The sequence below is a fragment of the Phalacrocorax carbo genome, chromosome 9 (assembly GCF_963921805.1).
Source record: "Phalacrocorax carbo chromosome 9, bPhaCar2.1, whole genome shotgun sequence".
In the NCBI taxonomy this organism is placed as follows: domain Eukaryota; kingdom Metazoa; phylum Chordata; class Aves; order Suliformes; family Phalacrocoracidae; genus Phalacrocorax; species Phalacrocorax carbo.
This window is the reverse complement of record NC_087521.1, coordinates 22,307,075-22,322,227: the sequence shown is the minus strand read 5'-3', so window position 1 is coordinate 22,322,227 and position 15,153 is coordinate 22,307,075. Positions and strand designations below refer to the sequence as shown.

The window sequence follows — 15,153 nt, the reverse complement described above, 5'->3', positions numbered from 1 at the left end:
ACACAGATAGTTCAGCTCATTGGCAGGAGATATCTAGGATTCTTGCCAGTGGAAATCTCACTTCTTAATTAATCCTTTCTGAATCCTGTAGCCCCAAATATGTTCTCTCCTGGTCATGCCAGTCCGGATTAAAGTAATGAGGTTAACTGAGCTACTCTAGTTTTGCACCAGCATAAAGAAAACTGCAATGGGACTTCTTTGTGTGCCCCTCCCATGGCTCCTCAGCAATAAATGTGACTTTAATGTCTTCTTCACTGTCGGTGTTGTGTTTTCTCTCATTTTCTTGCACCACATAAAAGTTTAAGATGGGCCTGGTAAGGTGTAAGAGGTATTGAGGCAGGCTGCACTGCAGGGCCTTTTTTCTGACCTCCAGCGCCATGGACCCCAAAGTCAGGATCTAAAGAGTATGTTGCAGCTGGGAAGATGTCAGAGTCAGCTCACAGTGCTGGATGAGCTGCAAACGAAGCTCCTGTCTGCTGGCGGAGAGCAGAAGGTTGGTTTCTCTCTTCCAGGCATCAGCACTCTCATTTTACTGTTAGGAGAGTTACTAACGCAGACCTTCTGTGCTATATGCTGACTGTGAGGAGACCAGTCGGCAGCTTTGGTGTGAGCCTTTGTAACCACCGCTTTGTAATGGACTCAGAGGCAACTGTTTTCTTCTGCTAGAAAGTCAGCAGTGTTTTCCTGCTAGAAGACGACAGTGTTTATGCACCAGCTACAGACAGCTGCAGCAACCAAGCACCCAGGCTGGATCCCAGAGCACTTTGTGCTCTGGACAAGTTGGGTTGTTCTGCCCAAATCTGGCAGTTTGATGTATTTGAAATGCACCTCTCCAGGTCTTTATTTTTCTGAGTCGCTCTTTGGTTTGTGTCTTTCAGAAGCGCTCTGGAGGCATTTGCTCATTCCTGCATCGAGTGTGCTGGGCAGCGCTACCATTGCAACTGCTCCTCTTGCTCCTCCTGCTCCTGGCCTTTCTCCTGCCCCTGGCAGAGGAGACCCACAGCTGCACGCTGGCCAACAACTTTGCTCGGTCCTTCAACCTGATGCTGAGATACGACGGCCCACCTCCAACCTAACTTCTTGCCATGGCATGAGGTGATTCTCAGAAATATAGAGTCTTCTTTTTAACAATTGCAAGTATTGTAGACTTTAGGGCTTCTAACAAGGCCATCATATCAACTGGATAGGTCACATAAATGCAAAATAAGATTAGTCCACTTTAATCAGGTATTTGAGCAAATTTACTATTTTTACAATATTTTATTATAATATTTATAATGTGTATAAAAAGATTGTGTGTATGTATGTACATAGATATATATATATTAAAAAATGCATATCTGTGGCCAAACTAATATCCACCATCCACTCGTCCACTGTTTGGAGATAATCCTGTAATGTTTCTGTTTCTACCATCGTTCAGCAAGGAATACTGACTGATGGTTTGGTTGTGGGGGTTTTGGGTGATTTTTAAAGTCAGATTCTTGTTTACAGCTGAAGTCAGAGCAAGTATGAGAAGATGTGGGCGAGCAGCAGAGTGCAGAGTAGAATCTTGTTTGAGTACAGTGGTTGACATTCAGTCCAAGGAAAATTGGGACTATTCTATTTGAAATCTTGAGCTGTTTTTTCAGTAACTGGAGCAGGGATTTCAGAAAGTAATGGAAATGTTTCCACTGACTTCAGTAGGAGCGGGGGTGGCCCTCCTCTTGTTCTCATTTTTTTACCGGATTTCTTTTCCAGTTACTATGTTCTCCAGCCCACCTGAATCAGGAGAGGTAGAATACAGTAGGCAGGAAGCTGGGAGAAGAGAATGTAATTTTTGTAACATATCTATAGCAGGAGAACTTTTAAAATCAGGTCATAATTTTCTGAACAAATTTGTGAGCACTGAACAAAACTTTGTATTGGTGGTCTTGTCCTTAAAAAGCAGTGGGGTTTTTTTGTTTGTGGGTTTTTTTGTGGTTTTTTTTTTTTTTAACTTTATAAAAAGAGGCATTTGGTAATGGATCACAAAGCCTGAACAGTGGGAAGCAGCCTGGCGCAGTGTCAGTGAAGGAAAAGTCGGAAGTACTTTAATAGTAACACCCTGGAAATGAGACTTTCCTTCCTAGAATGTTTTTATATTAAAGGTTAGTTAAACTGGTGTAAACTGATTGTATCAAAGACAGTCAAGCCTAGATTTCTATATAGTCTAAACTCTTAAGATGACAACACACTGTCATTTATTTACCTAACCTTATGCCTGATTTATCAAATTTTGAATGTACATTTTAACATTGCCTTTTTATGTAAAAACAATTCTCACTTTACTGTGATGAAACCATTCTTAGTGGTGTTTTACCTAACTGATACCTGAGAGAAAAGGTATTTTCTAAAATTCTGTGCTATTTCTGAGAGCTGTCTCTTATTGTCTCATCTTTTTAGCCACAGTAGTAATCATGCAAAAAAATTTAATCAAAGATTCCCATCCTGGCTACGTTGTGGGAGGAACTTGTCTTCTAGGTAGCAGTGTGGTGTGTTAGGTGTTGTTCCACTGAATAGTAAGTTCCAAAATAATATTAAATCTGTTGTACAGGTACTGAAGGAAGAAGTCATACTTCTTTAACGAGAGTTTTGCTGAAGAAGCAAACTTAGATAAAATAGGGAGGCATAGCAGCAAGGAGCTCATTACAGGCACAGGATGAGGGAGAACAGGCAGATGTAAAAGAGGACTAGCTAAAGATAGAGAAGAGAGGTGTCCAACAATTTATAAAGCCTGAGAAAAGGAGTCAGGGTGAATACAGAGGACAAGAATACAGGCTCTGTGAAGAAAAAAATCTCTGAATCTTTTTGGTTCCCACTCCCTGCTACATTATTCATACTATTGCATATTAAACAGCTTTTCTTCAGTAATATTTAAAATAGGGCAAGTAACAGGGACTCTACCAGTGTTCTGAGGAGACTCTTCCAGGGCCAGAACTCTGTCTCTGTGTTCCTAATAATGCTTCCAACTGCACTGGGTTTGCTAGAGTTGAATAAAAATGCCAAAATTCTGCTAAAAGTGAAAAGGAGAATAGAAAGAGAGCAGGGATGGTGAAGGTGTTCAGGTGGAGTGCAAGAGGAGTATGGCGAGGATCTGAACTGATGCGGTTTAAAAACTGTCAGGAGGTAGCAGAAGAGCTCTAGCGAGCAGGCAGAGGGGGGCTAAAAGCAGAAAGGTGAGAGAGGATGTACCTGAGCAATAAGATGTTCACATCTAAATGGGAAGCAAAGGAAGGTAAGGCCTGTGATTTCTTTCATGAAGCAGACGGATGGAGAGGAGCTATAATTCATCAGAGAATGGGCAAATTCTTTCTTTGCAACGGTTCTTATTGGTGACGGAGGACATACCTCCTTCTCTCCTCTGATTAGCTGTGCAAGAGCCATGCACATTCCTGCAATGGTCCTCTAAAAACTGCTGCCAGCCCTGAGGGAAGAAACCCTTGTGGCTGTGCAGCAAGGAGCTAATCATCACACACATCTCCATTTCAAATCAAATGCTCCAGTAGAAAAGAAGTGTGGGGGAAGACGGGCAGTAACAAAACCTGCTGTGTGTGGTTGTGTATATGTGTGCTTGTGCGTGCACTTTTCTGTGGCATGGTTACATTGCACTTCTCTGAGTTTTGCTGAGCCATTCCAGGTGACGAAAGTAAAATGCCAGTGAGAAAGTAAAAATAATGAGGAAAAATATGGCCACAAGAGAAAATCAGTAGGGAGACAGACAAGTTTTTTCTATGAAAGCACAAAATCTCACATCAGATTTCTTTCTGCCCAGCCTTTCTGATCGGGATTATTTTTATGGGTTCACAAATGCATTTGACACCACAGGAGTATGCAACTGGGGGGAAAAAAATTTCTACCCAGAGGACCATAACAGCACAACTGCATAGCCACCTTGATTTTTCAGTGTTGTGGCAGGTTTAAAAAAAAAACAAACCACTAAATTAGAAACACACTTTTGCTGCTGGGTTTGCATTCAATTTATTCTATAATTAAGTCCCCTGTCTGTAATCCTGGATTTTTTTTGCTTTTAATCTCAGCAAATCCATTCTCATTAATTTAAGTAATCTAAATATCTCACATAAGGGATGAATCTTTCTACTGCTTTGCAGTGGAAACTATCCAAAGCACAGGACTTTGATGTTCATCTCACTCAGAACAATTTCACTCTTCCATAATGTCATTGACCTCACTTGTCCAATGCAGGTGTGAGATTTTTCTAAGAAAGAAAGAATTTCTAAAAAATCACAGAAATAAGCTTGAAATGTAAATGCAAAATTTACTTTATTTTTTATTCTCTTGTCTTTCTTCTAAGAAGTTTGTTATACTGATTTCTGGAAGTGTCTGTAAATATTAATCAAGTCACTAATTGGAATAATGAAAACAAACTGCCCCGTTCAACTTCCAGGAAATTGAACAAAGCTCAGATTCCTCAAAACACAAACTAAATCATACTGTTCCCGAATCAGTCCTTAAAATTTGAGCACTGTTCTTCATGACTGAATCTTTGTTCACACATGATTTGGGGGTTACACCCTCACTTTTGTGCCTATAAAATTCCCAGCTCATAGATCTCTGACATCCACATGTAACCAAGATGTGTTACAGCCTGGCTTTCGATTGGGGCTGCTGCCTTGAGACATCCCTTGCCAAAAACCTAGGATTCACAAAACAGATAAGCATCTACAACTGAGGGCTTGCAGTGCTTTACTCTAAACCAGATCCAACCACTGTCAGAGGGTGCTAAACCCCTCTAAAATAGATTGAATATGTTTGAGCTTGTAAATTGTTTGTACATGTGGCTCAGGCCACATAGCCTACACTACCTGCAGATACCCAGGCTGTTGACAGAGCAGAGCTCTTGTGCATCTCTGCAGGCTCTTTTGCCTGCAGTATTGGACCCAGTATTTGATTGACCACATTAATGACCCTTCAGTGTTGAAGGCAAAATCCGGCACTCCAGTGCCCATCCATTAAGGTAGAAATTCTGCACAGCCCCAAAGGCACACTTCAAACCCAGCCTTTGGAGTGAAAGCAAGCCTGATTTATAAATTGTAATTGATTTTGTAGCCAGATGCTTTCAACAGAATTTTCCATGACTGCAATACAGCGAGGTAGAAATTTGCTGTTGTGCCACATGCCTATTAATAGCCCATTCTCTGATTCCAGCTAGCAATTTAGATTGTATTAAATATTATTTGTATATGCCCTCTCCAGAAATCTCTGTATGAAAAACATGTTCAGTTCTATGCACACAGATGAAAAACGTTGTATTCCCTGGTAGCACAGAATCCCCAGAGCAATCATGATTTCTACCAAGTACTAGCCCATTTGCCCTGACTGCAATACTTACTAAACTCAAACATTTGGGGCTGAAAAGAAAGCTACTAGCCATACTAATAAAAACACCTGATGGTTAATGAATGATTTAGAGAGCTTTCAGAATGTCTTTCTGCTTCTCCTTAATCCTTTTCTTTGGGGTAGTTGAAGACCTCAGAGAGAAGAAGAGTCTCCAAAAACTGGCCATCACTAGATAGGCAGATGGTAATCTCCGCATTTCTGAAGAAATAGTATGTTCTCTTTAGTTGCTCTAGGACGTCAGGAGCTTCCTCCATCTGATCTCTTCTTCAGTATTGAATAGGAAATGTTTTACTTTGATGTGTGTGCCTATACATCTCATTAGCACTAACAAGGTTTGAAGAGTGAGTTCATATACAGGAATTCTTTTAAATTGTGTCAACAGGAGTACATTGTCTTCTTTTCTCAAGAAAAAACAGAACTGCTGTATGCCAGAGATTCCTAGAGCAAACAAAACCTTTTCTAATAACTGAAGATGACAGACTGAAATTAAACGGGAGAAATAGCTTTGTCTTTCAAGAAATGCTGGTATAAATACCCCAATAAAGATATCTTTGCCAGGCATTATGGGTGTCTTTCAGGGCATAGGTTATGTGCACAGCTAGCTCTAAGAACTGCTTTTGGAGACTTTACTATCCGTTGGACAGTATCGGTTGCTAGTCTGCAGCTGAAAATATGTGTTTGCCCAATGAACTACATCGGCTTCTTTCAGAGTCGCTGGGGGCTGTCGAAGATACTCTTGGTAGTTCTCAGACCAGTGACCTGCTCTGAGCCATTACAAGTTTATTGCATTAATCTATCGGTCAGCTGTTGGCAGCTCTCAGAAACCAGTTTATTAAAATGCTAAAGATAATGTTGTTGGTACAGACACCACGATTCATTCAGGAACCAATCATTGTTTTTGCCATATTTAAACATAATTATCTGTTGGTTATATAGGGTTATAAATGGATTAGTTGTAGGTGTTGGGTAACTCTGTGGGATGTTTTAGGCACAAGACTTTTTGACTTGCACATGTATGTTTAAGAATTGTGGGGTCATTTTGCATTTGCTCAATGGTAAAACAAAACAAAGATTCTCAAATGTAGCATTTTCAAAAAAAACCATATAAAGCAGGATGGAATAATCTGTCACACTGGTGATTTTTTTTATTATCTTTTGTCTAGCCAACTTAAAATACAGATACGTGTCTACCAGAGAGATATCAGTAGATCTGGAAAAAAAGGAATATCTATCAGGAATAAACCAATTCAAGCCATAGTCTAAATGGCACCTTTGCTACCTAGCCTACTTCAGTAACTGCCAGATTTAGCTCCCTGTATCTGTGAGCTAACCACCCTCCTCCTAGTAAACCGTGGGCGAGATGAAACTGTGCAGGTGATGGTATAACATCCCACTAGAAGCAGCAAGAGATATTAGGTCTTCAGAAGGCAGCCTGATATCTGGGTGCAAGAGATAAACATGTAGGTTTGGCGTAATGAGAGCAACCCAGGACTAATAACACAGGAGCAAGGGTTTGCTGTCCTGCTCTGCCAGACAAAATTTTGATGGTCGCCATCAGCACTGTCCAGATCCACATCCCTGTCTGTGGAAGGAGGCTCTCTTCAGGGTAATTCTCTCTAGCTGAGATCTGAGTCTTGGGAGTGCTTTTTTTCTTTTCATTAAACACAGAAGAAACTGCTAAATCAGCCCCCTCAGTGACAGATTAATGGTAGGTGGTAGGCGCTGATGCTCCAGGAAAAGATGCAGGAAATGCTATTGTAGATAGATCGTCATGAAGGTCTGTGTTCAATCCTTAGGAATCAGAGGTTCATTATAGAACTGAAGTAGGAGGCTTTCTGTTCCTTTGCCAGTAAATGCCAGCTGTTGCCTTTAGTCTTCTGGATTTTGGGGGCAAGCCTGTCAGTGCCTTACTGAAAGCTAGTGGCTTTTTGGCTTCAGAGCCGTTCACGGCAGTGAGTTCCACATCCTTCCTATGAGTTGTGTGGAAAGGTATTCCCCGGAATTGATTTGGAATCAGAAACCTTTTGTTTGGGGTGTAGGGGTGGTTTGATTTTTCTTCTTTGGCCCCTGTGTGTCGAATCCAAGAAGGCAGAAAGACCAGCACTACCCTCTCCAGACCATGCTTTGTCTTTCCTTCTTTAATCAGAGCAGAAGAGATTTGGATTTGTCTCCTTCCCAAAGTAAATTATCCCAGTCTTTTCTGCTTCTTTTCAAGTTACAGTTCTTCCACGCCTTTGATCATTCCTGTCACCTTTCTCTTAACTGTTTCCAGTGCCAGTTCTTCCTCTGAACATAGAGCAAAAAATCTGGTCCTGTTTCAATAAATTGAAATTCAATAAATTTTCCCCCCATTGCAGTTCCTCTTGCAGATGCTCTGCCTGTTTCTGCCGCCCCCTGTGTCAAAACAGCCTTCATCACTGTCTGTGAGGACTATGGTCTTTGCCAGTTGTCTCTTCCAAGTCTCCTGGCCATGTCCCACCCTCACCTGCCTTGTGTTGGCTCAGGAACTGCCCTTAATATTCACATCTGAAGATAGAAGCGCAAGGGTGTCACTTAACAATTGTTAGTAATGAAGGCCTAGCCTTGCTATGAGCATTGTTCATAGCCTGCCCAGACCCCTTTTCTTTTCTCTCTAAGCAGGTTTTGATGGTTAATCCAATTATTGCAAGCAGAAAATTGCCGCTTAATCAGCGAGGAGGGCCGGCGTTTCAATTTCAGCTCTATCATCCTCACATTGTCGCTGCCTGTGTAAGCACTCCCATGCGCTGCTGGGCCCAGGCTGGGCACTCCAGGCTGTGTGCCCTTGAGCTGCCGGGGGTGGTTGAGTGTCGCCGTTATACATCTTTTTTTTGAGCTGGAAAGCAAAAGAAAGGAAAAGAAAATGGTCGCTTTTAACAAACTGATTTCACAACTCATTTATCAAGCCCTCTAGCAAACCATTTATTTTAGCTCCTTTTTGCTCCATCAAAAGCTGTATGTTAAAAGGGAGAGGTGAATTTCGAGACGCTGGGAACTGAAGGCAGGTTGCAGTGCCACCTGCCCTCACCAGCACTTCGCTGGGAGGCTCCAGCTAGAATTCAGGGGTCAGAGCTGTTGCTTTTCCTGAAGTGACTCCCGCCTTCAAAATCGAATTATTTCTTTTGTCAAATCCAATAAGCATTGAACACCACAGGCTTGGTTTCACCACAGATATGAATAAATGCCTCTGTACGGTACTTTCCACTGCCATGAAATATAGATATATATGTATACGTATGTAATGGGGAGTGTAATTACTGTTCTACTTAAAGGTGACATTCCACTTCAACGTTACTTTCAAGTGCAGCTTTTAAGAGAAGACGTGTCTTAAAGGGAAGCTGGAATAGTTTAGAGGTATGTGTTTTAACAACCTTTAATGAGGTCTAATAAGCTTTGAGTTAGGGCTTAAGTCTCTAAGGCAAAAAGCACCCAAGATGATTTTCCCGTCACCTTCCCAGATCAGACCCTGTAAGAGTTTAACCTGGGAGTCACTGCTTGAACACTGGCTATTCCTGAAGCTATGTGGATGCCACATGTACTACATGTGCGCCTGTGCTCAAATGCCAACCTCCGTTTTGTACACATGCTTGACTGGAAGGCAAAAGGCACACCTTTGTCTTGCTCCGAGACCCTGACTGTTGTTTTTGTCTCAGCAGATGTATTCCTTTGGTCAGTGCCACTCTTTCAATTTTTTTTCTTTTTAATTTGTACTTCCTCAGTTTATCAGGTGATTCCTGGAGGGCATACTCCACCTGCCCAGCCTCAGAGCTTCCCTTCCAGCAACATACCTTCTTCTCATTTGTTTACTTGGATGTACTGGACCACTGTGAAGCAATTACACAAGCAGTAACACGGGTGTTGTATTTTTCTGTCATTGCCTTTTGTAAGACTTAAAATTCCATTGACATTGAAAAGTGGTAGGAGACCCAGAAGCTGCATTGTTTACTAGCAATATAGCCAATGTACAGTGCTTCTGCAGGGGACCTGTCCTCACGTCTCAAAGCGGCTGGCTGGCTGAGGCCCAATTTAATTAACAAGGCTGGATTATAAACAATCTTGGATCCCTTCACCAACACTCCATCAATCTTGCTTCCATCAGTTTTTGTGCTTTTGTTTAGTTTCAAGCTCAAAGAAATGTGCTAAGACTCCCGTATAGGGTGAGTAAACATGCCATATATTTCACAAGAATTACAACAAAATGAAGGGATTTACTCTCACATTGAACAGAATTAATAAGAAATTCTAACTGATGTATTAAAAAGTTATTAAGAACAGCCTGGAGTGAAGTTTCTGCAATCAAACAATTTTCTGCTTTTAATTTAAAAATCGGCAAATATTGAGGTACATATTGCCACCTTTTAGAAGTGACCTGGAACTAAAATATGAATCCTCCCAAACGGGAGGTTTACTGATACAGATCTAAATTTCACCAGTAAGTCCCATGTTAGATCACCCGCCTCTGGGCAGAGAGGAAACTTAAGGCTGCTCACAAGAGAAACTTATATTGTGAATGGTTTTAAAGTTCTGCAGAGCTCCTACCCACTTCCAAATGTTGGTACTGGGGAGGACCAGAAACCTTCCCGTGAACTCTGTGCATTTTGCATGTTGAAATCCTGGCGTGAATTCAGGTCTCCACCTCAGCTTCTTGTAAATGTTAATATTCAAGTAGAACAAAAACGTTAGAGGCAATTACAGCATGAACATCTCTTCTTGTTTATGTGTAGTAGCTGATAGCAGAGTCTGTAATAATAATCTGTGTTTATACATGTGCTGTTCAATGTAACAGTTGGGTACAAAATACCTTTTAACTGTCACAAGAAAATAACTGGATTGATGTCACTTTTTGCTTGTATGAATATAATTACTTGGCTTGCAGGGACCAGTTCCACTTCTGTCATGTTATTTATGATTTTTAAATACATTTGTGATAAATTAGGCTCTTTTCTAAGGTAAACAATACTGGAGCCAAGCAGCTGTCTCCGTACATGTGCATGTTATCACAGCTGATATCAAGTCCAAGTCAGACTCCTTGTCTTGCTTAGACCGTTCCTTAGCCTTTCTGGCTTATTCAGGGAAATGCGGACTAGTCTATTTTCTTACTAAAAATATGGCTTTTTGAGAAGCTGAAATTATTTTTTAAATCCTTTCTTTTTACAATTATTGATTCAGAAAGACTATAACAATCATATTTTTCTAAACTGCCAATTGCTTGTGTTGGGAAATGATATATATATATATATTTTATTCTACAGATTTCCATGTAGTTTTGAAACTGTTTGTTTTCATATATATCCTCCTATTTGCTAGAATTATTTCAAAAAGCTGTAAGCTTCTGTATACTGACTCTATGAAATTGTATAAAAATGTAGCTGCATAAAAAGACTGACTTTATTTTTTATTTAAATTGTTAGAGCTAAGTCATCCTTAGTGTTACGCCACACAAGATATACTGAAAGAAATCAGGTCGTTGTTTCAAAAGGCTGGACAGCGTTACGTGACACTTCCTAAAAAGTCTCAACTGAAAGTCGAGAATTCACCCTAGAAATGGTGCCATTTCGGGGCCTGATTCTATAGTTTATTCACACTGTTTAGGACTATATTTCACAAGTACTCCCATGAAATTTCACGGGAAATATTAAAAATAAGAGCCTATGATGTGTGAATAACAGTGATAGAATAAGGCCCTTTTCTAATGAAGAACAGGACCTTTTAGCTCGTTAAAAGGCTATATTTTGAGTATTTTAGGACAAGTTTTTGTGTTCTTTTCTGCGCTGTGGACTTCTCCTGTGTATTCTGGATTTATTCTGTAGCTGGAATGACGGATTAAATTGATTGAAGCCCTGTGCACAGATGAACATAATAGAAAGCTGCAGTAAAATACTGCAGAAAATGGCCTGATTTCAAGCTTCAGAACAATAACGTAACTCACAGCCTTAGCTTCTGTGCACCTGTGAAGCAGAGGTCCTTGCTTTGTACATTGGCTGTGGTGTAACATGGAAGGATTTCTGCTCTCTGCCTGGAAAATACTGTCTATCCCTCAGCCTTGTGAGAAGCATAATATTTTCTCAAGTAAAAAAAATCTGATTCTGCAAGAGTCATTGGGGAGTTAAGGGGCAGCTGGGACCTTCTGCGAGCAGACCACATTATTCCAAAAGTTTATCCCTCGATGACAAATGAAATATGATGTGGCTTTGCTGTTTCAAGTAGGATAAAGAGACTGGAAATCCATCACCCCAAGCCCTAGCCTTGTGACTGGTCTGTGATGCTCCACTGTTACCAATGAACGCTGTTGAATCAGATTAAAATCAGAGCATTTTATTGCATGTGTCCTTTTTTGTAATGAAAATATAGTTGTATTTGGTGGTGCAGTTATAATGCAGTAAATAAACACATACATATTTCTTTTTAAGGACTTTTAAATTATTCTGGGGAGTGGTTTCACATTTTTGCTGTGCTTATTTCTTACTATCAGAGTATTTGGGCTGACCTAGAAACACCCAGAACAAGTGAGATGAGGATGAAATTTGCTGCTGCCTGCCTCTCTCTTCATGTACCACTGGAAGAAGGTTGTGCTGAATATACCTACTTCTCTCTAGCCCTGTAAGATTTAATAGAAAATGTCAGTTTTTCTGTAAAACTCCACAGTTGTTTGGATAGAATTCTACCGGACCCAAAGAAAATGTGAATTTGCTAAATCATATTACGATTCGGTATGATTTCTTACAGCGTCGGCCTCTGACAGTCTCTGTGGGGTTCCCCTCGGTCCCACGCCTGCTAAGACAAAGGGGAGTTTTTTGAGAACTTCAGATTTGAAGGTAACGCAAATCACATGCAGTGAGTGAGCGGTGTATTAGTTCAACCGCCACTGATTTCTGAGGAGTAATCACTACAGCCTGTATGTGCAGATGCACAGCTCTCATTAGCATGCAAGTAATTGCTGGTTTCTTTCCTGAAGAAACCTCTTTCTCTTTGAGAGAGAGTCTGCCAGGATCCCTGACATCAAAGGGCTCCGCAGGCAGTTACTTCTGGAGGAGTGGAAAACCACTGCGATTTTTTGGTGAACCTGTGGGCTAGGTTCTCCGTTGCTTTTATGAACACACTGAGCTTCATCCAGCTTTGACTTCTCTCAGGTACTCGAACCATGTGGTCCTCTGCCTTTCTATGAGCTGTCTCCCAGTAAGCCCTTGAAGTACAAATGCAAACACTTCAGCTGATCATAGCTGTGTCAAGATCAGAGCAGCAGCTCGAATCCAGAACAGAGCAGGGTAAACGAGTCCAGGGCTGTAGGAAGAGCAGACTGTGATGGTGGGACAGTTACATTCCCATAAGGGCTACAATCAGTGCACAAAAGAAATTTCTGTTCTTACTTTGTTTTTTTTCTTTTGCAATGTATTTTTTCATCTTGCAGTTTATTTTTTGTGGAGCCAGAAAGTAGGCTTCTTTGTGTATATCAGGCCTCTTCTTCTGGAACCAGCAAAGAAACTTGGGAATTGATTTTGTCTCAGACACTGTACATAGACCAGGAAAGACTGTCGTCCAGCAGGGAGGAGAAAAAAGTGCCAAAGAACAGAAAGAACAGCTCACACTTTTATGCAAACAAATATTTTGGTGACCAGGTTCAGGCTGCAAACAACTCTACAGCTGATAGGTGGGAATTGAGACAGTCAGCGAGAATTATTATAAATGCTTTTGGAGGACAATGAAATACTCTGGGCAGTTATAAATCTCTTAAGTCATATATTAATGGAGAAACACCTGTTACAGATAGCAGCTCTGCTGCTAGAGAATGGAAGTATCTGTTTAGGTTGTAGCAGCAAAAGGTGGCAAGTTCAATAAATAAAAATAATAGGGTAAGACTCTCAAGTGGAGTAAATCAGTGTAGCTTCATTGAAGCTCTTGGAACTAAGTCAATTTACAGCAGTAAGAATCTGGCTTGTAGTCAACAGGGATTTTACAGAATGCTTAAAACCTCTCCATTTAGAGAGTTCTCCTCTGCCTTACGCCTGTGCACTAAATCGTATCTGCACAAAAGTCCTTGCCTGTAATATGAGGTCATTTCAGATGTGAACGTTCATTATATGCTTAGGGAAATTAAGGGGAAAAAAACCCCCATCATTAGCAAAGTCTTAAATAAAAAAACATGGAGCAAGGTTACAGAGTGAGAACTATTTAAATAAAATCAGTCTCAACCCTGGAGAGTTCATGAGGAGTGGCTTTCTGTGGAAAAGGGCTGATGGTGTGTTGATGCTGCACGTAGAAGCTGAGCGCCATGGCCATGAGAGATTAAAAGCAGGGACCAAGGGTTTTTTTCTAGGTTAATATTTCAAGCTTTCTAACTTTCATTCTGTGACATACCATGAATGCAGCCTTGATTTCCAACTGCAGAAAAACGCTCTGATAAACACATATTGCTGGAGCAAATGAAACTGAAGGCTCATCCGGTTTTACCGTAACACTCGTGGTATTAAGCGGGATTGTAATATAATCCTCTTCAATGAATAACCCTAACAGATGTTATCAGGGTTGCTCTGTACGAGCCGTGGACCTCTTGCTAGAACTCCCTCTGTGGAAGTCCAGTTCATAAATTGTCCTAATGGGCTGCCTGCCTCGTCCCGCTGCTGCAGCAGCATGAAAGGGAGGTGGTTACCAGCGGCCTTGAAAGCCGGCATTATTCCCATCTGGTTTGCATTATAATGCTGCTAAATATTTCATGCTTTTTGTTTTACAAATAAATAAAAGCAGAACTAATCTTTTTGTTTAATGTTCCTTGATTGACATTTGAGTGGGGAAAAAAGTTTGGCGTTTGTTTTGATTTTTTTTTTCTTTACTTCAGATCTGCAAAAGCTTTTAGTGGAAGATAGAGCAGATCACTGTCAACTTTTCTGGTGGGCTTTTTATGGCACTATTGATACAGGAAAAGATATGGGGGAAATCCAGATGATGAATGTGCTGTTCAATCAGCTGGGATTTCTTTGCTTGCGAGGAGATAACTCGATGAAGTGCAAACAGAGACAGGGAGCAGACGTTGACTGCTTGTCAGCTATATACAGAACTATCTCTGGCTGGGGCTGCTGGAAAACACAGCAGCTATTAGTACCCCTTTGCCCTTTCACAGCGCCCTGTCAGAGGGTCCCCAAGCACTGCAGCAAGAGGCATCCATTAAACTGCGGAGCAACGAGTCTGTTTAATCACCCCAGCTTTACAGGGGAAGGAGCAGCAGCCCTGGGAGGATTCAGCCGGCATTTTAACCCCCCCAGCTCCCTAAACTCCTGCAGAGGTGGGTGAGTGAAGGCGTTCCTGCGGGCGCTCAGCACCTCTGGCAACGGGTGCCGCCTCTGCCCCAGCGGGACGTGGGCGACCCACCTCCACGCAGGGACCTTCATCCACAGGAGAGAGGTTGCAGGGGGGTCAGGAGCCCCCTTGGGATGCGCAGCCTCCCCTCAGGCGCCCGCCTGTGGAAATGCCGAAGGCTTCGGGTGGTTTCCTTCCAATCCAAAGCAAGTCCCGGCACAGAGAGGGGCCTCTTGGCCCATACGTCTCCGCTCAACAGGCCACATTGGCTGGTTTGTCTGGAGTTTGGACAAATATCTTCATTAGGACGCCCTTTGGGCTGTGTTAGCTGTGAGGCCCAATCACAGGGTGCGATGAAAGGTATGAAATGTCACTGAGAGAGGGCTAAATACTGAGAAAAGGTAAATACTCACTCGCTCAGCCTGTTGCACCATACTACATTTGACCACGTAGGAATATTTTTTT

The 15,153-nt window shown here is 41.6% G+C and overlaps 1 protein-coding gene across 12 annotated transcripts in view; it reads left to right on the top strand.

Annotated features, from left to right (window-relative positions):
- The window catches only part of SYNE3 (spectrin repeat containing nuclear envelope family member 3), a 79,511-nt gene extending 64,592 nt beyond the window's left edge, over positions 1-14,919 (top strand). For 5 of the 12 annotated variants that reach the window (XM_064460689.1, XM_064460694.1, XM_064460688.1 and 2 more), the window contains exon 18: positions 879-11,817. In XM_064460689.1, coding sequence (XP_064316759.1) covers positions 879-1,076 — 198 coding nt within the window. In that variant the 3' untranslated portion in view covers positions 1,077-11,817. Of the gene's footprint in view, positions 1-878; positions 11,818-11,869 lie in introns of those variants that run through there. The other 7 variants (XR_010374469.1, XR_010374468.1, XR_010374467.1 and 4 more) reach the window with 7 other exon arrangements.
- Positions 14,920-15,153: the final 234 nt, after the last annotated feature.